The following is a 22967-nucleotide window of genomic DNA, read 5'->3' on the forward strand; positions in this document are numbered from 1 at the left end:
TTTAAGATGAATGCGCTAACTGTAAATCGCTCTGGATTAGAACATCTGCTAAATTAGTAAAAATAGTCAAATGTAAATAGTCGGAGTTGGGTTCCTCGCCTCCACGGACATTAAACAACTGGGACACGTGAAAATCCCAGTGTGCATCCTCCATGTTGCGTTCACCTGCCCAAGCCAATGGTTGAGGAGTTCTTAAAACGCAGCAAGCGCAGAGAGGAATACAAACACAGCTGCAAACATCAAAAGGAATTTGTGCCTTATGACAAAAAGGTACATTTATTATCCATACATGTTCACAACATTGGTCATCAGACATGTTGACGTCAATGACTTGGGACCATCATCCATCACCCTTACTACTTTACCTGGATCCCTGGGCATTTCTCAACCCTTTTCGCCTTTACTTTCCAATACTCCCGCAATCACAACATACAGTACTGTACGACAGAAAATTTACCTATTCTTGGAAATGTGGGTTCACATTCCAGTTCAAAATGACACTATGTCTTGATGATGGAAAGTTTTAGATTAGCAATAGCTGTCAGGTCATGTGCGTTTCCTTTTTATTGGAGGGATAACCCTGATGGGCTGAAGTCACATTGGCCCTGTGTTAGCCGTTCCCTTCGTTCAGATGTGAATGGATTCCGACAGCTTCTCACAAATAGCTTTGTTTTGGTTGTTCATGGCATTCCAAGGTTCAAAGTTCGCTCAGGAGAGACAGTTGTTTTGAAGTGGTAGGTTAGAGAGGAAGAGAGGAGAGGCCTGGTCAGTCACATGGCTGGGGTTAATCTCCATGCCTAATCCCTAACCCCTCACCTCTTGGCCTTCTTCTCCTTCATGATCTTCTTGCTCTCCTCTCTCCGCCGTTTGTTGACGGGGTTTCGTGGATCGGAGATCTCAAACGTGTCTTCGTCCTGCATGTTGGCATCCTTGACTTTCCTGGTTTGCTCGTCAAACTGGAGAACATGGGCCATCCTAAAATCAGAGAAAGAGGAGGTTCAAAGAACAGCAAATAGAGCACTGTGATGTGAACTCTGTAAATCACATCTGGTGATATGGAACTCTCCATCTCTCCATCTGTTCCTCTCCATCAATTCAAATAGAATCACATTCCCTTTGAAGCCGGTGTTCTGTCACAACAGGCATTTATGGTATCAAGATGCCATGGTGGTGAGTGATGGCATTGTATTGATGATAAAGGAATAGGCTACAACACAGCAACGCGCGCCCTATCACATTAGTGTAAGAATAAAAACATGGTACAAAATACAGGGTTGAAATGTTCTGTTCTCTTAGGGAGGAGCAGGAAGAGGATGGAGAGGAATATGAGGAGGAATAGGAATAAGAGAAGGAAGATGACTGATATGCATGTGGAAGCATCCTTGGCTGTTCTCTTGTCCTTTGTGGACTAGCAGCAAGCAGCACCTCCGCAAAACAGAGAAAAAGGGAGAACGGCAGAATCTGAAGAGATTGTTGGGTTTAAAAAGGCAACTGACTTCACGATTCAACCTCTATCAACACTGACGAAAAACCCCTGACATGTTACCTAGTAGGCCAAGCGTGTCAGTGTAACAGTTATCGATCAAACTCCCAGTATATAGATACAGTGAGAGCAGGAATCCCCGGGGAGACAGCAGAGAGTGGAGAGAGAGGACTTCAAGAGGGGTGAGGCAGGTCTCCGGTGTCCATCACGCAGACACATCTGCCCGGCGGAGAGGGATTTGCGCTACATGCATAACGCTCTGACAGTGTCTTGACACGCCCCACCTGTTTGGAGGGTTCTGATGAAGGCCATGCGTCACCAGGGGCCACGGGGCTGCAACCCCCGGGGAATTTAAAACAAGATAAAAGGGAAGATGCTATCACCAATTCACAGAAGCCGAGAGACGGAGACAAAGCCAAGCCAGACGAAGAGCTTCAGGCCCAAATCTCTTTGACTGTTTGCGCTATTACTGTGATGTACTACTATTACAGGTAGTTAGTTAAAGCCCTATCTTGTCCGAATCTGCCATATCTATCATTTTTACTTGGCGGGAAGATTATTATTCCAGTCCCAAAAACCTACCGTTTTTTAATATATATATTTTTTAATACAAACTCCCAGGTCCTTTGATAATATTTATCTAGTGTGAATCGTCATCACTGTATTTTGAGGGATATTACAGAGTTTTACGGTACTGCACCCAGTTTGGGCAAGAACATGAGAACAAATTGATGCAAAGAGCTATGTACAAAGTGCTACAAAGTGTTATGCAAACAAAGTCCTATCCGTTTTGTCATATATCAACGTTCCCAGTGACTATTTGTCTTTTTTGAAAGATTAAGTAAATGATAGTGTGCCAATGAATTGATAAATTGCCGAATACATCAGTTAATTAAAATGTCTGCATGCAGTTTATGGTTCTTATTGATACTATTTATACTTTCTCCTAACTGAAAGCCAATATTAGGCTATTCCTAGACAAGTTGGAATACACTACATGGTCAATAGTATGTGGACACTTGCTTGTCAAACATCTCATTCCAAAATCAAGGGCATTAATATGGAGTTGGTCCTCCCTTTGCTGCTATAACAGCCTCCACTCTTCTGGGAAGGCTGTTCACTAGATGTTGGAACATTGCTGCAGGGACTTGCTTCCATTCAGCCACAAGAGCATTAGTGAGGTAGGGCACTGATGTTCGGCGATAACCCCATTGAACAGGGGGCCTGAGGTCAGGGCTCTGTGCAGGCCAGTCAAGTTCTTCCACACCGATCAACAAAATATTTCTGTATGGACCTTGCTTTGTGCACGGAGGCATTGTTATGCTGAAACAGGAAAGGGCCTTCCCCAAACTGTTGCCACAAAGTTAAAAGCACAGAATCATCTAGAATGTCATTGTATGCTGTAGCGTTAAGACTTTCCTTCACTGGAACTAAGGGGCCCGAACCATGAAACACAGCCCCAGACCATTATTCCTCCTCCAAACTTTACAGTTGGAACTATGCATTGGGGTAGGTAACGTTCTCCTGGCATCCGCCAAACCCAGATTTGTTTGCCGGACTGCCAGATGGTGAAGCGTGATTCATCACTCCAGAGAACACGTTTCCACTCTTCCAGAGTCTAATGGCAGCAAGCTTTACACCACTCCAGCCGATGCTTGTTATTGCACATGGTGATCTTAGGCTTGCATGCGGCTGCTCGGCCATGGAAACCCATTTCATGAAGCTCCCGACGAACACTTCTTGTGCTGACAATGCTTCTAGTGGCAGTTTGGAACTCGGTAGTGAGTGTTGCAACAGAGGACAGATGAATTTTACGCGCTATGCGCTTCAGCACTCGGCGGTCCCATTCTGTTTGTGTGGCCTACCACTTCGCGGCTGAGCTGTTGTTGCTCCTAGACGTTTCCACCTCAAAATAACAGCACTTACAGTTGACTGGGGCAGCTCTAGCAGGGCAAAAATGTTGACGAACTGACTTGTTGGAAAGGTGGCATCCTATGACGGTGCCAGGTTAAAAGTCCCTGAGCTCTTCAGCAAGGCCATGTTTGTCTATGGAGATTGCATGGCTGTGTGCTCAATTTTATACACCTGTCAGCAACGGGTGTGACTGAAATGGCCAAATCCACTAATTTGAAGGGGTGTAGACATACTTTTGTATATATAGTGTATTTCATAGCGGTTTAGATGGTACAATGAATCTCTACACATTGCTTGTTTTGTCATATAAACTGACATTAGGCAAACTATTAGAATTTTAGCAACCAGGAAATGGCGGAGCGATTCCTGCATATTTCAACCAGTTTAGCTGGCAGCCGTTTTGCACCGTTCATGCCTAGAACAGCCTCCAGTCTTCCATCATAACAGTACATAAAAAGAATTTTAAAAAGATTTACAGGGGGCAATTTCATAAAAACTAATCCCGTCCGAATCGGACAATGGAAAAAACAGACAAGCCTGGGGTATTACTTACATAATGAACGTTCTATAGTAATAGAATATAAGCCAACCTATTGCTATACAAGTTCTGCTGTATGGTCCTTGGGAGAGATCCCCTTTAAATCAGCCACTAAGATCACATTGAAATGTGTGTCCTCCTTGTATGTGTGTGTTGGATGGCGTGTATCTGAGTGTGCACTTGAGTCTGTGTGCGAAGCGTACATTATGAGTGTATTTTTGTCAGATGTCTTGTCTGTGTGTCTATGTGTGTGTGTGTGTGTCTGCCCATGTGCTTCGGTGAAGCGTGTGTATATAGTGGTCCTTGGTGGCTCAGTTGGTAGAGCATAAAAACATCTGCTAAATGGCATATTATATATACACTGAGTGTACAAAACATTAAGAACACCTTCCTGATATTGAGTTGCACCCCCCTTTGCCCTCAAGACAGCCTCAGTTCCTCGGGGTGTGAACTGTACAAGGTGTTGAAAGCGTTCTAAAGGGATGCTGGCCCATGTTGACTCCAATGCTTCCCACAGTTGTGTCAAGTAGGCTGGATGTCCTTTGGGTGGTGGAGCATTCCTAATACACCACAGGGAACTGTTGAGCGTTAAAAACCCAGCAGCGTTGCAGTGCTTGACACAAACCGGTGTGCCTGGCACATACTACCATACCCCGTTCAAAGGCACTTTCAATCTTTTGTCTTGCCCATTCACCCTCTGAATGGCACACCCACACAATCCATGTCTCAATTGTCTTGATGCTTAAAAATCCTTCTTTGGCCTGTCTCCTCCCTTTCATCTACACAGATTGAAGTGGATTTGACAAGTGACATCACAGCTTTCACCTGGTCAGTCTATGTCATGGAAAGAGCAGGTGTTCATAATGTTTTATACACTCAGTGTATGTGCTTGTATGTATAGGGCTGCACAATACAGGAACATATCTAATTGCAATTTTTGTACCAAATACTGCAATTTTACTTGTGTATATAGATCAAAACACTTGGGAAAACGGTTGGAATCACAGAAATAGAATGATCATTCTAATTTCATGGTTGGAATACTGTGGACACTTGGAATGCAGTTTAGGTTGGCATGAAAACGAATGAAGAAAAATATGGGAGGAGATGGTTGTGACAGAGTAGGAACCAAAGTGTTGGTCAGTGTTTCCCAGGCGACCCTAATTAGATTTAAATAGATATGTATGTTCAGACAAAGATGTTAGAACATTCTTCACCTTGTCCTCTCTGATTAAGAAACAAGTTGTTGCACCACGGGTTCCGGCCTGTATTAGAGTAAAAGTTTGCTAGCAAGATTTGCCGTATCTCACTGGACTTAGCTAGCAAAAATGTGTCTTAGCTCCTAATGCTAATTGTTAGCTAGCTAGCTAACTCCAATGAGATACGGACACATTTGCAAGCTTGCTAAGACCAACTAAGTAGCGTGTTGCAGAGAGCAAGTTACACAAGCGAACAGTCAAATATACAAATGTTGATTTATGTTAAGGAGCAAAGTGGAACTTTGCCCACTGCAGTTCTTGTTTGGGGAAAATCTGTAGACTGCACACTGTGGTTTGGTCAATGGAGGCAGAGTGAATTCCCGAGCACAAGGAGAGTGACATGAAGGGCGGGGATTGAAGTGCATGGGATTGGGAAGCAGCCTTAAGAAGAGAGAGGGAGAGAGAATTGTGCAACCTTGTGTGTTTGTCTGCCTTTTAGTCTGCCTGGGTACATAGGTGAAGCATGTGTGTGTGCTCTGCAGTCCCCCCTCCTGTGTTCATGTGAACTGGGCAGTAGTAGTGACAGCTCATCCAGGACGTCATGGTGGCTCTACTCTGGCAGACTGAGGAGTCCTGCAGCGCGAGGCGGACCGCTACCATAATTTGTCTAGCAGCCTCAGTGATGACAGGAACACAGCCTCATTGCCCAGACTACAGAACAGTGTGTGTATGTGCGTGTGTGTGTGTATATGTATACACACAGTGCCTTCAGAAAGTATTCACACCCCTCAACCTTTTCCACATTTTGTGTTACAGCCTGAATTTAAAACGGATTAAATTGAGATTTTGTGTCAATAATCTACACACAACACCCCATAATGTCAAAGTGGAATGATGTTTTTCTAAATGTTTGCAAATTAATAAAAAATGTAAAGCTCAAATGTCTCGAGTCAATAAGTATTCAACACCTTTGTTATGGCAAGCCTAAAAATAAGCTTAAGAAGTCACATAATAAATTGCATGGACTTACTCTGTGTGCAAAAATAGTGTTTACCAAGATTTTTGAAAGACTACCCCATCTCTGTACCCCACACATCTGCAAGGTCCTTCAGTTGAACACTGAATTTCAAACCCAGATGCAACACCAAAGGCCATGGAGGTTTTCCAATGCCTCACAAAAGGGTACCTATTGGTAGATGAGTAAAAAAAAAACTTTTAAAAAACACAGACATTAAATATCCCTTTGAGCACGGTGAAGCTATTAATTACACTTTGGATGGTGAATCAATACACCCGGTCACTACAAAGATACAGGTGTTTTTCCTAACTCAGTTGCCGGAGAGGAAGGAAACCACTTCGGGATTTCACCATGACGCCAACGGTGACTTTTAAACAGTTACAGTTTAATGGCAGTTACAGGACAAAACTGAGGATGGATCAACAACACTGTAGTTACTCCACAGTACTAACCTAAATGACAGAGTGAATAGAAGTGACAATTAAATACATGGTTATTCCACTTTGTAACAACAAAATGTGGAAAAGGTCAAGTGGTGTGAATACTATCTGAAGGCACTGTATATGTGTATGTGTGCCAGGCTCTGGGCTCCCACCATTCAGCGCTCCAGTCTGCTTATCAAACCCACTCTCTACCCAGAAGCCTCAGAACTCAGAAGCCTTTCCTCCATTTGTTTTTCTTTCGCTTTCTGAAAAGAGGGAGGAAAGAGGGAGGGATGGGGGTGGGGCGACGGGCTCTATGGCTGGCTTCTTGGAGTGAGAGAGAGTGTGTGTGTGTGTGTGTGTGAGCAGAGCGATCTAGAAAGTATAACGTTTGTAGACCCAGACGGAATAGTTTACAGTCCCCTGGCCCAGACTTGACTTGGGGAGTCTGACCTGTAGTAACCCAATAGTTCCTGTACCAGAGCTCGCAGAGTGGCACAGACATCCTACGCTAGTGCGTGGCTGGCGGGTGTTGTTCTAGATTAGGTCTGCGGCCCAAATAACACCCTATTCCCTATATAGTGCACTACTTCTTACCAGAGCCCTGTGCACCATTTGGGACCCGGGGTGCCTTTTGGGACACCGCCTGGGACTGCTAGGCTACTGTGCCCATCTTCCCTCCTCCTCCTCCTGTCTCATACCTAGCTGGCTGGCGGGGGCCAAACAGTGAGACTGAGCTGGGGGCCTGGCTGGCTGAGACTAATAGCAACTACAGGTTTTGTTATTCTAAAATCTCTCACAGACACTTTCCTCGAAGTTCAAACACATGGGATTAATTTCAGCCCTGACTCTCTCTATATATTGAGGTCTGAGAGAGAGGTCTGTTGGTGGAAATCAGAATGGGAAAACACGGATGTAAAAGCTGATTTCCTGACTGTGGCTCTGTCTGCCCACTGAGGGAAATGGCAGAGAGACCAGGCTCTGCAAACACATACACACCGCTGTCTTCATTGCCCTCAATAAACTGGTATATCTGAATTATTGGCACGGCGTCAGGTGCCAATACACAGACACACGGGCCGTGTTTTAACTCCCAGCAGGAGCTGCTCCACAGGGCAATGTGTTAGCTAGCTTGTTTCCTGTAGGCTGGAGCTCGCCCTCCCTCCCCTCCGTGTCTCTGCGTCTCGCTCTCAGTGAGTCGTCAGTACTGCGGTGAGGCTCTCTGTTCTGGTCAGGACACGGCAGGACGTTGAAAACACATCAGCAGCAGAGAGGAGAAACGTCAATCCATCTGAGGAGGTCATCAAATTGAAAAATAGAACCGAAATAGACCATAAATGTGACCGGCCGGGGGAGGAAAAAAATGGAATTCCATATGCATCTGATTTGTCTGACAGAAGGAGCGGTACGAGCCAGCAGACTACAGTACTGAACAGTGTCCTCCTAACTGTAGTGTACATCCCATTCTATAGCTTCAGCCTGCGCGCACTAAAACCTTAGAGAAACATCCCTATACTTCCTAATGTGCTAGTTTCTTACACAGTGGCAACTCAATGTTGTCTTGTGTAAAACACACATTAGGGATGACAAAACCTTCAGTCCTGGTCTAGGCCTAGATGGTAGAGAAAGTGGCATCCACTATTACTGTAGAGCTGTGCGGAGGGTCGGGAACGGTCTTTCCAACACACGCATCCGTAAAGACCCACACACACACAGGTAGTTGCGCGCGTGCGCGCACACACACACACACACACACACACACACACACACACACACACACACACACACCACCATGAACCAAGCCTACTAAGACAAAACAAAAAATGTCAAAGTAAGAGAGAAATAAACATGCCCATGTTAGAGCAATCTTTTCACCTGGCTGGCAGTCTGTGTTTCTCTGAGAGTACGGAAACTAAAACCTAAGGCTGGCACCCAGGCAGGCCATAGCTACATCTACAGTGCGTTGGGGAAACTATTCAAACCCCTGGACTTTGTTCAATTGATTAAATACATTTTTTCCCTCATCAATCTACACACAATACCCCATAATGACAAAAAGTGAAAATGTAGAAAAAAACACCTTATTTACAAAAGTATTCAGACTCTTTGCTATGAAACTCAAAATTGAGATCAGGTGCATCCTGTTTCCATTGATCATCCTTGAGATGTTTCTACAACTCGATTGTAGTTCACCGGTGGTAAATTCCATTGATTGGACATGATTTGGAAAGGCACACACCTGTCTATATAAGGTCCCACAGCTGACAGTGCGTGTCAGAGCAAAAACCAAGCCATGTCAAAGGAATTGTCAAAGAGCCCCGAGACAGGATTGTGACAAGGCACAGATAAGGGGAAGGGTACCAAAACATTTCAGCAGCTCTGAAGGTCCCCAAGAACACAGTGGCCTCCATCATTCTAAATGAAAGAAGTTTGGAACCACCAAGACTGTTCCTAGAGCTGGTCGCCGGGCCAAACTGAGCAATCAGGGGAGAAGGGCCTTTGTCAGGGGGGTGACCAAGAAACCGATGGTCAGTCTGACAGAGCTCTAGAGTACCTCTGTGGAGATGGGAGAACCTTCCAGAAGGACAGCACTCGACCAATCAGGCCTTTATGGTAGAGTGGCAAGACGGAAGCCACTCCTGAGTAAAAGGCACATGACAGCCCGCTTGGAGTTTGCCAAAAGGCACCTAAAGACTCTCAGACCAAGAGAAACAAGATTCTCTGGTTTAATGAAACCAAGATTGAACTCTTTGGCCTGAATGTCACGTCTGGAGGAAACCTGGCACCATCTCAATCTAAAGTGAAGCATGGTTGTGGCAGCACGACAAGTCTCTGAATCCTTGAGTGGCCCAGCCAGAGCCTGACCTTGAACCCAACCGAAAATCTTTGGAGAGACCTGAAAATAGCTGTACACCAACGCTCCCCATCCAACCTGACAGAGCATGAGAGGATCTGCAGAGAAGAATGGGAGAAACTCATCAAATACAGGTGAGCCAACCTTGTAAGCGTCATACCCAAGAAGACTTGAGGTTGTAATCGCTGCCAAAGGTGCTTCAACAAAGTACTGAGTAAAGGGTCTGAATACTTATGTAAATGTGATTTCTATTTTATAGTGTGTACGTAGTGCGTACAGCCCAGTACATTACTGGGGCTAAGCTTCCTGCCATCCAGGACCTCTACACCAGGCAGTGTCAGAGGAAGGCCCTAAAAATTGACCACCGCAACCCCAGTCATAGACTGTTCTCTCTACTACCGCATGGCAAGTGGTACCAGAGTGCCAAGTCTAGGACAAAAAGGCTTCTCAACAGTTTTTACCCCCAAGCCATAAGACTCCTGAACAGGTAATCAAATGTCTACCCGGACTATTTGCATTGTGTGTCCCCCCCCAACCCCTATTTTTCACGCTGCTGCTACTCTCTCTTTATCATATATGCATAATCACTTTAACTATACATTAATGTACATACGACCTCAATTGGGCCGATCAACCAGTGCTCCCGCACATTGGCTAACCGGGCTATCTGCATTGTGTCCCACCCCCCACCACCCCCTCTTTTACGCTATTGCTACTCTCTGTTCATCATATATGCATAGTCACTTTAACCATGTCTACATGTACATACTACCTCAATCAGCCTGACGAACCGGTGTCTGGATGTAGCCTCGCTACTGTATATAGCCTGTCTTTTTACTGTTGTTTTATTTCTTTACTTACCTATTCTTCACCTAAATACCTTTTTTTTTTGCACTATTGGTTAGAGCCTGTAAGTAAGCATTTCACTGTAAGGTCTACACCTGTTGTATTCGGCGCACGTGACAAATAAACATTTGATTTGATTTGCAAACATTTCTAAAACCCAGTTTTTGCTTTGTCATTATGGGGTATTGTGTGTAGATTGATCAAGTTTAGAATAATGCTGTAAAGCATCTAAATGTGGAAAATGTCAAGGGGTCTGAATACTTTCCGAATACACTGTATGTAATCTAGAGCAGTCAGAGTGTGTTGATGCACTGTATAAAGTTCAACAGTGTGTCAAGTCGTTAAGGAGCAGCTCCTCAGGCCTGTGTTATGACTGGGCATTAACAGACATAACATATCTGTTACAGAATAGGGGGGGGGGGGGATGGGCTGCTCTGGCTGGCCTATTAGAACTGGCTCGTCCTGAATGGCACCCTATTCCATCAATATCATGACGTTGAATCAACGTGGAAAACTGGTTGGAGCTGCAAAAAGTCCTCGACGTAAGGGCATTTCCATCTTTTCATCCCCAACTTTTAACCTAAATCCAATGATATGGTGACATTTTTTGTTGATTTCAAGTTGAATTCACATTAGTTGACAACTCATCCAAATGTAAATCAAAACTAGATGTTGAACTGACTTCTGTGCCCAGTGGGAAACTTTGCTTAGGACTTATTGCAAGTAAGGCTGTTCCCGACTAAAAAAAAATCTTGGTTGACCGAGAGTCGTCCTGACAGACCATGTGTGTTTGAATAAAATCAACTACATATGCACTGAGCTTGTTTGATGCTTTAAGCACACGGTTTGATTAAATAATGGAGACACAAAAATGACTCAAGAAAGAGCCCGATGGTCACACTGTGTTAAAAAAATAGTAGCGAGACCTGCGTGCATATTATGTGTGACAAACAGGTGCTGTTAGATTACAGTATTCTTTTTCTGCCTGTTGGGAACAGTGTAAACAACACTAAATAAATTGTAAGTAATACAAGTCTGTTCTAACGAAAAACGTTTGTAAAGCCTTAATTACAGCATAACAAAATCAAAAAATAGCCGAATCTGTACAATTGCTTTATCCAACATATTGCTGTTGTATATTAAACAAACAAAACAGGCAACAGAAGCAAGATCTGTCATATTTATGTAGATATTTGTGACTAATTTCAGGAAACTAGGCATATGCCACGGGTCACTACTTCACAGGAACACATTTGAACTAAAACTTTGTGTTTTTTGGGGCAGAAATGCCTTCTGGAACATGTGAACTTTCATGTGCCTTAATAACAAACTTGTACGCCATCTGTAAATACGAATACAATTGTTAAATTATGAGCCTAGTTGGTTTAGCCACAGAAAAAGCCAGCAACCTTCCCGCTAACTATGATTGGCTGAGATAATGAATGGCTGGACATGCCGAGTTCGGATTGGTCTGCCATATGGCCCTCTTCTGTCTATTTGAGCTGGTAGGTAATCCTGTTTTTTTTTTAAATCCTTAAAAAAAAAAAAAAAAACATATTCTGTAGTGTTGCATAAGTGTTGCTCTTCATAATCATGATTTGGGATTATGGTTCATTGTTTAGCTAACTACATGTCTTATCAAAAGACTCCACTATGCAAGTATTAATTTCAATAGAATGTCACTGTTAGCTACATTTTCAAATATTACACGTTTCTAATTTGGCAGAAAGTCATATTCATTTCAAGTTAAAGTGTAAAATGTACTGTTAGCTAGCCAGCTAAAATTAGCTGGCTGGCTCGCTAGCTAACGTTACGTGTATGATCTTATTATTCGTATCTCAGAGCCATTTGCTTTGCTAGTTATAGCCTAATGTTAACTAGCTAACATTGAACCTGGTTGGTTAGCTACCTGCAGATTAATGCAGGGTAGTAACGTCATGAGTTAGAATTATGGTTCATTGTTTACCTAGCTAGCTAGCGACATGTTTTAACAGAAGATTCCACTTTGCAAGTAACCATTTCAACAGAATGTCACTGTTGATAGACATAGCTGGTAAATTCACTCTGGCTATCTACTCCGATTTCAGAAAACTCTCGTCCGAGTGTGCCAGAGCGCAGAATAACTGATGAAATTTACGAACGCTCAACACCTGTTAAATATGGCCGGTAAATATGTCAGTAAACGTTGACAACAAAAAAAACTTCAATTGTTGCAAGGTCTGGATAACATGAAAACAGCCTAACCAGCTCTGCTAGGGCGAGTAAAATGGTCAGTGAGCTGTTCTGTTGTGTCTGGAAGTACACTAACATTAGCCAGTTAGATCGGGTGCTTGACTGATGTTGTTAGGACCGAACGCTCAGATCAACCCTTCTTGGTGACAGAGGGCAGTATTTTCACGTCCGGATGAAATGCATGCCCAAATTCAACTGCCTGCTACTCATCCCCAAAAGATAAGATATGCATATTATTAGTAGATTTGGATAGACAACACTCTGAAGTTTCTAAAACTGTTTGAATCATGTCTGTGAGTATAACAGAACTTATGTATAAGGCGAAACCCTGAGGAAAAACCATTCAGATTTTTGAGGTCATTTCTCTTTTCATTGGGAATCCAGATTTCTAAGGGACCTTCTTGCAGTTCCCACCACTTCCACTGGATGTCACCGGTCTTTAGAAATTGGTTGAGGTTTTTCCTTTGTGTAATGAAGTAGCCCTGTTCAAAACGAGAGTCACTTCAAGTGTACTGTTTGTTAGAGGCGCGTGACCAGAAAGGTAGCGTCAGTTTGTTTTCTTCCTGTATTGAACACAGATCATCCAGTCTTCATTTTTATCGATTATTTACTTTAAAAATACCTAAAGTTGTATTACAAAAGTAGTTTGAAATGTTTTGGAAAAGTTTACAGGTAACTTTTGAGATATGTTGTAGTCACGTTGCACAAGTTGGAACCAGTGTTTTTCTGGATCAAAACGCGCCAAATAAATGGACATTTTGGATATATATCGACGGAATTAAATTGAACAAAAGGACCATTTGTGATGTTTATGGGACATATTGGAGTGCCAACAGAAGAAGCTTGTCAAAGGTAAGGCATGATTTATATTTTTATTTCTGTGTTTTGTGTCACGTCTGCAGGGTTGAAATATGTTTTCTCTCTTTTGTTTACGGAAGTGCTATCCTCAGATAATAGCATCGTTTGCTTTTGCCGAAAGCCTTTTTTAAATCTGACATGTTGGCTGGCTTCACAACACGTGTAGCTTTAATTTGGTATCTTACATGTGTGTTGTCATGAAAGTTTGATTTTTATAGTAATTTATTTGAATTTGGCGCTCTGCATTTTCTCTGGCTTTTGGCCAGGTGGGACGCTACCGTCCCACATATCCCAGAGAGGTTAAAGAGAGTTTGTATCGCAAATAAAGCTGCATAAATAACTCTAAATTAAGCATATAGGAGGAACTGTTTCTTTGTTAAACGCTCAACAGAGAATAGTCGCTTGTGCGAACTTCCTCGTAAATCGTTTAGAAAAAATTGCCTTTATTTATTCAGCTATGTTCAATTGTATTCTTATTACCATAAAATAATACCACAGGAATTATAAGCAAATATTGCCTGCTAAATTAACTAGTGTAGCCCACAGCCATATGGCATAGCCAGAGCAGGGTCTAACATGAGGACGACTCAGAATATGCTATTCTGTTCTTCTGAAATAGGGTACATTTTTCTTCTTCATTTCTTCAAATCATGTTTCTTTAGACCTGCCTAAAATAAATAATGGTTTTATTGTGATGGTGTAGGCTATATTAAATGGATTTATTAAACTTTTTCAAATGTAGATGTTCCAAAAGGTCCACATCATTGGCTTGTAGGCTATGTGTGGTAGCCCAGAGATGCTAAATGTCTGGGATATTTTATGTTAAATAACGGTCAATTACCTTGAGACCGGCATTGTCATTTGCATGACAATCACCGGCTGACAAAATATCATGACCGCCAGAACGCTAACCATAACGTACCATCCTTTGTCGTCGTCCTCTGCCAGCTCCTCAGGGGCCTCCTCAGGGGCCTCGGAGGTCTCAGTGATGGCTGAAGACAGCTTGGACTTGAATCGGTCCAGCAGCGCCATTGTCTACAAGACAATCAGCTTAACGGTCACTGGGAGATCTGGGTCACTAACAAAACAAACTCTTAAGATCTAACGCTCATCTAAGTCTCAGACTTTCACCTCAACCCCCTGTTGCATCAAGAAAAAAAATGCACTGCTGGTAATTTATATGCGTTTGACTGAAAGATGTCATCATTAATGTCATCAACACTCTATAATCCCAGAGCTCCAATTGACCACAATGAGGACCAGTAGGAAAATGTACACACTAACTACTGATAGTCGCTCTGGACAAGAGCTTCTGCTAAATGACTCAAATGTAATGTGTGTAGAGAGTAAATGACAGCTGACACAGTTTTGAGTAATGACTCCTCTGTTACCTGCGCTTCTCTGCTGGATCCCTTCTTCAGTTTCTGTTTCCTCATGTCTTCATATTTCTTCTTGCCCTCCAGGTACTCCGCCACCGCCTCGCTGCCTGGCTTCTTCTCTTCTATAGGGACGCAGTAAGGTACTAGTTAGTTAACAGTCAGTTAATTGTTAGTTAATAGACGGTTCGCAAACTTGGATATATTAAGGCATTGCCCCGCTGTCTGTCTGTCTTTTTGTCTTCTACATTGAAGTTGATACAGTTAGTTATTTAGCAGTTCATTTACAGTTAGTCTAGTTAATGTATCACATTAAGCAGTGACAATAGCAAAAAACACTATCAGACACAATGCAGAGGAAAAAACATCCAACATGTAAAAACCATCTGACGCTCTGCCTCGTCATTAGTAAGAGATCAGCTCAGAGAGAGGGACCCGTCATCGGGTCACAGTGACAAACACAAATGGAATTGATCTGATTTGAGGGAAAGATCCACTACTGCATGGCTAACAGATCCAGCAGGATGACTGATGGGCTCCAAGTTTAACAAGGAAACCCCTTTCCTTCTGCCATGAGACCCCTCTCTTTCTGCTCTGCGTCAGAGCCAGCCACATCCAACATATTGTAAATGTTCCCAATGAAAAAAACGGGAAAAAAACGTCTGAATTCTTCAACTTCAGCCTTGAGACTGGATAGAGACAGGGAAAGTATACCTCTGGGCAAGGAGAGTTTAAATGAGAAAACCAAGTGGCTCTACATTTTTGCCTCAAATAAGTGGATATACCTTGTATTATTCAAGCACAACAATACTTACAAAAGCACAGTAGTAGGTCTACTTAATACTTTAATTCATTATCTGTACACTGAAATTAACCTTAGTAATTCGCCAAGTGAGGATACAAAATACAACATCAAAACACTGTAGAATGTAGTGCCCTTAATCCACCACCATATTTTACATTAGGTATGGGGTTCTTTTATGCTAATGCATCCTTATTTTGACACCAAACCCACCACTGGTGTGGTGACCAAAGAGCACTAAATTCATGTCATATGACCATAGCACTGTTTCCAGTCCAAGTGCCAATGCCTTTTAGCAAACTCCAGGCATTTACATTTGCTGGATGACATGAAAAGTGAGCTCTTTGGCCACGCACACCAGTGGTGGGTTTGGGGTTGAAATAAGCATGCATAAGCAGAAAAGAACCCCATACATACTGTACAATATGGTGGTAGATCTTTAATGTCCTGGGGCCCTTGTTAAGGCCAAAAGCATCATGAGCTTTAACCAGTAACAGGACATTTTTGCCCAAAACATGGTTGCCTCTGCCTGGAGGCTGAAACTTGGCCGCAAGTGGATCTTCCAGCAATAACCCCAAGCACATATCACAATTCCTAAAGAAATGGTTAATTGATCCCAAAATCACACCTTGATCTGTTTCACATGTCTTTGTGCTCGTCTCCACCCCCCTACAGGTGTCGCCCATCTTCCCCAGTATCCCCTGTGTATTTATACCTGTCGGTTTGTATGTTGCCAGTTCGTCTAATCTTGTCAAGTCTTACCAGCGTTCTTTCCCGCCTTCCTGTTTCTCTAGTTCTATTTCCTAGTTTTTCCCGGTTCTGACATTTCTACCTGCCTGACTCTGACCTGATCACGAACCTCTGCCTGCCCTGACTCTGACCTGATCACAAACCTCTGCCTGCCCTGACTCTGACCTGATCACAAACCTCTGCCTGCCCTGACTCTGACCTGATCACAAACCTCTGCCTGCCCGGACTCTGACCTGATCACGAACCTCTGCCTGCCCGGACTCTGACCTGATCACGAACCTCTGCCTGCCCGGACTCTGACCTGATCACGAACCTCTGCCTGCCCTGACTCTGACCTGATCACGAACCTCTGCCTGCCCTGACTCTGACCTGATCACGAACCTCTGCCTGCCCTGACTCTGACCTGATCACGAACCTCTGCCTGCCCTGACCTGATCACGAACCTCTGCCTGCCCTGACTCTGACCTGATCACGAACCTCTGCCTGCCCTGACTCTGACCTGATCACGAACCTCTGCCTGCCCTGACTCTGACCTGATCACGAACCTCTGCCTGCCCTGACTCTGACATGATCACGAACCTCTGCCTGCCCTGACTCTGAAAAAAACCATCCTGCCCTGACTCTGACATGAACTGTACTATCCGCCTCCCATGTCTACATGATCACGGGTCATCTGCCTGAGTCTGACCTGATAATCTCAGTCTGCCCTGGACTGTGACCTATCCCCTCCCATGTCTACATATGGGTCATCTCCCTTGCCCTGACTCTGACCTGATCACGATAATCTCCTGAGTCTGCCCTGACCTGGACTGGACTGCCTGCCTTCTAAAAAATCATCTGAGAACTGTACGCCTCCCATGTCTATGTCTACATATGGGTCATCTCCTGAGTCACGATGATCTCAGTCTGCGGACTGTACTATCCGCCTCCCATGTCTACATATGGGTCATCTCCTGAGTCACGATAATCTCAGTCTGCGGACTGTACTATCCGCCTCCCATGTCTCCCATGTCTCTCCTGACATCTCATGGGTCATCTTCATGTCTACATAGTCACTCCTGAGTCACGATGATCTCAGTCTGCGGACTGTACTATCCGCCTCCCATGTCTACATATGGGTCATCTCCTGAGTCACGATAATCTCAGTCTGCAGACTGTACTATTCGCCTCCCATGTCTACATATGGGTCATCTCCTAAATCACGATAATCTCAGTCTGCGGACTGTACTATCCGCCTCCTATGTCTACATATGGGTCATCTCCTGAGTCGCGATAATCTCAGTCTGCGGACTGTACTATCCGCCTCCCATGTCTACATATGGGTCATCTCCTGAGTCACGATAATCTCAGTCTGCGGACTGTACTATCCGCCTCCCATGTCTACATATGGGTCATCTCCTGAGTCACGATAATCTCAGTCTGCGGACTGTACTATCCGCCTCCCATGTTTACATATGGGTCATCTCCTGAGTCACGATAATCTCAGTCTGCGGACTGTACTATCCGCCTCCCATGTCTACATATGGGTCATCTTCTGAGTCACGATGATCTCAGTCTGCGGACTGTACTATCCGCCTCCCATGTCTACATATGGGTCATCTCCTAAATCACGATAATCTCAGTCTGCGGACTTGAACACTATTGAAAACCTGTGGTTTGAATTGAAGAGGCCAGTCCATAAGCGCAGACAAAGGATCTCAAGGATCTGGAAAGATTCTGTATGGAGGAATGGTCTAAGATCCCTCCCGATGTGTTCTCCAATCTCATGAAACATTTTAAAAAGGCTCAGTGCCGTTATCGTCGCAAGTTAAGGTATTGAAAACAGGGGTGTCAATAATCCCCCCCCTATTAAAAATACATCTATTTCTCTGAGCAATTGTGTTAGTATAAAATATTATAATTTTCTTTTTAAGCATACAATATAGCTTAGTATTTGTTTTATTTATTGTATACAATCTTTTTTGCTCATCTTTATCAAGGGTGCCAATCATTTTGGACCTGACTGTAGATCATGGATCTAGGTCAAATTCCACATGCAGGCCTTGAGAGTGAAGGAGAATCTCCAAGCAATTCTATAAGCTAAAGTGGGCAATCCGCAGTTGAAACAATAAGCTGAGGGATGGGACTGAAGAAATGTAACCACTCACAAATTCATATACAAAGCTATGGATGCAAGGACTGATCATCCATGATATCAAAATGATAGTTTGAACAATGTTTTAAGGATATATAGTATGCTTACATTTACTTTATTGACAAACATTGGAGTAAAACAAGCTTCTATGTGGGGTTCTGATGGGGTACGTAAGTAGAACTAAGCTCATGAGGAATTTATTAGCAGTGGTGTAAAGTACTTAAGTAGTTTTTGGTTGCATCTGTACTTTACTATTTATATATTTGACAACTTTTAATTTTCTTTAGGAATGTAGTGAAATAAAAATATCTACTTTTCTCCATACATTTCCCCTGACACCCAATTCAAGCTATCACTCCTGCATCTGATCTGGCAGGCTCACTAAACTCAAATGCTTCATTGTAAATACAATTTAAAAAAGACAATTGTGCCGGCTGGTTTGCGGAATATAAGGAATTTGAATTTGATTTATACTTCAGTACATTTTAGCGATTATTTTCCTTTTGATGCTTACGTATATTTAAAACCAAATACTTTTACTCAAGTAGTATTTTACTGGGTGACTTTCCCTTTTTTGAGTGATTTTTTTATATTGGTGTCATTAAGTATGACAATTGGATACTATAAGTTATATTCTTCAATAATCAAATGGGTACATATCATTAACTTGTTCTTCCAATGGTTCATGTCTTTGCTTTGACATACTTGTGGAAATGAACCGTTCCCGACATGAAATCATTTGAAAGCTTTGCTGACTTATGTGACTGACTGGGGAGGTGAAGTGCAAGGCAAGCATAAGCAGGGCTCTGCCAAAGGTGCCTCCACAAAGTATTGGCTCAGGGGTGTGAATAATGAGATCTTTCCGTTTCATTTCATTTTCAAGAAATTTGCAAAAATGTCGAAAAACATGTTTTCACCTTGTCATGATGTTGTCAGGTGTCTTTTATACTGATAACAAGTTCAAACAGGTGCCATTAATACAGGTAACAAGTGGAGGACAGAGGAGCCTCTTAAAGAAGAAATTACATGTCTGTGAGAGCCAGAAATCTTGCTTGTTTGCAGGTGGCCAAATACTTATTTTCCACCATAATTTGCAAATAAATTAATAAAAAAATCCTACAATGTGATTTTCTGAATTTCTTTTTCTCATTTTGTCTGTCATAGTTGAAGTGTACCGATGATGAAAATTACAGGCCTCATCTTTTTAAGTGGGAGAACTTGCACAATTGGTGGCTGACTAAATACTTTTTTGCCCCACTGTAGATGGGTGAGCAAAGAAAAACATCCCTACCTAGTTCATCTGCACACTTATTTCCACAACAGCCCTCTGATGTCACAGATGGAGATGGCAGGCAGGTAGCCTCAGTCACCTGGCTTCTGGAGATATGTTAACTCTAACTAGCGGGTAATGTCCCCAGGCCCCGACAAGACAGGACACACAGAGGGGACAAAACAAACAACGTAACGCGTCATGGACATACCTCCTGCGTCTGGGCCTGTCATCTATTAAGAGCTGCCATAGTACTGTACGAATGCTGCTGGCTGGAACACTGGGCCATTGTCTGAGAGAGGCTGGTATGTTTGCGACTTGATCATCCAGAGGGGAGAAATGGTATTCAGCACGTGTTACACAAGTATGAGGCCTATTCTTCAGAGCAATTTTTTTTTTGTAAACTAGCTCATCTTGAGATCATGATGCTGTAACTGTACTTTACCTTTCACTACTTGGTGTGTATGGCCAGTGGGATTTTAGCATGTAAATCTTGGTGGGGTAAAACAAACAGCATGTGGGATGCATGCCAGCAAAGTCAACACACAACATTAAACAATAAATTCATTGCGCTATATAAACGGTGACAAACAGTGGCCACAAACTGTTAGGACCTACATAAAGCTGTCCCAACACCTTACCACTCCTACACCTGCCTATCAGCGGAGTCGTGTCTGGCAGCGAAACAGTTCATTCAGCCTCATTTACTGACTTAAAAAAAAACATAGCTGATATGGCTGATTTGCTTAAACAAATGTACATCTCAATTGTCAGTAGAAACCACAAACTGTGGCATAAGGGGACGACAAGCAGATAAGAAGGAAATAGGTCATTTCGAATAAAACATTAATGAGCGAGCTAGGATGGACAAAGTTAATATAACTATTTGTTTAGCACTTTTGAAATGTACAGCAACAGAATTCAGAATTTCTCTAAAACAGGTTATAGCCTCTAAAACAGGCTATATGTGCACAACCAAGTCAGAACAGTAGGTGAAATGAAGAGGTGTATACAGACCAAATTATTAGGGGGTACATGGGCTACTAACATCTAACTACACAACATACACTTAATTTACTTTCTTAGCTACAGTATACATACCTCCCTGGCATATTACATCATTTATGCCTCAGCATACAAGACAGTTTTGGACCTTGTTGTGCTGTGCTCACTTGAACAGGAAGGTGGCACAGCAGTCCTTCGTGGGCAAATTGTTAAATGAAAGTCTGGCATTATCTGGATTTATGGTGTTTTCAAGACAACTGGGAACTCTGAAAAAAACGAGGTTGAATCATGATGTCAGTGATTTTCAGGTCGTAGCTCTAGAAACATTGACCTCATCCCGTCAGTTGAGGATGCCTGGTCATTCTTTAAAAGTAACTTCCTCACCATTTTAGATAAGCATGCTCCGATCAAAAAATGCAGAACTAAGAACAGATATAGCCCTTGGTTCACTCCAGACCTGACTGCCCTCGACCAGCACAAAAACATCCTGTGGCGGACTGCAATAGCATCGAATAGTCCCCGCGATATGCAACTGTTCAGGGAAGTCAGGAACCAATACACGCAGTCAGTCAGGAAAGCTAAGGCCAGCTTCTTCAGGCAGAAGTTTGCATCCTGTAGCTCCAACTCCAAAAAGTTCTGGGACACTGTGAAGTCCATGGAGAACAAGAGCACCTCCCCCCAGCTGCCCACTGCACTGAGGCTAGGTAACACGGTCACCACCGATAAATCCATGATTATCGAAAACTTCAACAAGCATTTCTCAACGGCTGGCCATGCCTTCCGCCTGGCTACTCCAACCTCGGCCAACAGCTCCGCCCTCCCCGCAGCTACTCGCCCAAGCCTCTCCAGATTCTCCTTTACCCAAATCCAGATAGCAGATGTTCTGAAAGAGCTGCAAAACCTGGACCCGTACAAATCAGCTGGGCTTGACAATCTGGACCCTCTATTTCTGAAACTATCCGCCGCCATTGTCGCAACCCCTATTACCAGCCTGTTCAACCTCTCTTTCATATCGTCTGAGATCCCCAAGGATTGGAAAGCTGCCACAGTCATCCCCCTCTTCAAAGGGGGAGACACCCTGGACCCAAACTGTTACAGACCTATATCCATCCAGCCCTGCCTATCTAAGGTCTTCGAAAGCCAAGTCAACAAACAGGTCACTGACCATCTCGAATCCCACCGTACCTTCTCCGCAGTGCAATCTGGTTTCCGAGCCAGTCACGGGTGCACCTCAGCCACGCTCAAGGTACTAAACGATATCATAACCGCCATCGATAAAAGACAGTCGTCTTCATCGACCTTGCCAAGGCTTTCGACCCGGTCAATCACCATATTCTTATCGGCAGACTCAGTAGCCTCGGTTTTTCGGATGACTGCCTTGCCTGGTTCACCAATTACTTTGCAGACAGAGTTCAGTGTGTCAAATCGGAGGGCATGCTGTCCGGTCCTCTGGCATTCTCTGTGGGGGTGCCACAGGGTTCAATCCTCGGGCCGACTCTTTTTTCTGTATATATCAATGATGTTGCTCTTGCTGCGGGCGATTCCCTGATCCACCTCTACGCAGACGACACCATTCTATATACTTCCGGCCCGTCCTTGGACACTGTGCTATCTAACCTCCAAACGACCTTCAATGCCATACAACACTCCTTCCGTGGCCTCCAACTGCTCTTAAACGCTAGTTAAACCAAATGCATGCTTTTCAACCGTTCGCTGCCTGCACCCGCACGCCTGACCAGCATCACCACCCTGGATGGTTCCAACCTTGAATATGTGGACATCTATAAGTACCTAGGTGTCTGGCTAGACTGTAAACTCTCCTTCCAGACTCATATCAAACATCTCCAATCGAAAATCAAATCAAGAGTCGGCTTTCTATTCCGCAACAAAGCCTCCTTCACTCACGCCGCCAAACTTACCCTAGTAAAACTGACTATCCTACCGATCCTCGACTTCGGCGATGTCATCTACAAAATTGCTTCCAACACTCTACTCAGCAAACTGGATGCAGTTTATCACAGTGCCATCCGTTTTGTCACTAAAGCACCTTATACCACCCACCACTGCAACTTGTATGCTCTAGTCGGCTGGCCCTCGCTACATATTCGTCGCCAGACCCACTGGCTCCAGGTCATCTACAAGTCCATGCTAGGTAAAGCTCCGCCTTATCTCAGTTCACGATGGCAACACCCATCCGTAGCACGCGCTCCAGCAGGTGTATCTCACTGATCATCCCTAAAGCCAACACCTCATTTGGCCGCCTTTC

At 43.6% G+C, this 22967-nt stretch overlaps 1 protein-coding gene across 1 annotated transcript in view; it reads right to left on the reverse strand.

Moving 5' to 3' along the window:
• Window positions 1-246: 246 nt before the first annotated feature.
• Window positions 247-22967, reverse strand: part of cwc27 (CWC27 spliceosome associated cyclophilin) — a 52982-nt gene continuing 30261 nt past the window's right edge. Inside the window, exons 12-14 of the mRNA XM_029656219.2 lie at window positions 14756-14865; window positions 14287-14399; window positions 247-975 (exon numbers count right to left, since the gene is read on the reverse strand). Coding sequence (XP_029512079.1) covers window positions 813-975; window positions 14287-14399; window positions 14756-14865 — 386 coding nt within the window. The 3' untranslated portion in view covers window positions 247-812. The remainder of the gene's footprint in view (window positions 976-14286; window positions 14400-14755; window positions 14866-22967) is intronic.

Source organism: Oncorhynchus nerka, linkage group LG4, assembly GCF_034236695.1.
Source record: "Oncorhynchus nerka isolate Pitt River linkage group LG4, Oner_Uvic_2.0, whole genome shotgun sequence".
In the NCBI taxonomy this organism is placed as follows: Eukaryota; Metazoa; Chordata; class Actinopteri; order Salmoniformes; family Salmonidae; genus Oncorhynchus; species Oncorhynchus nerka.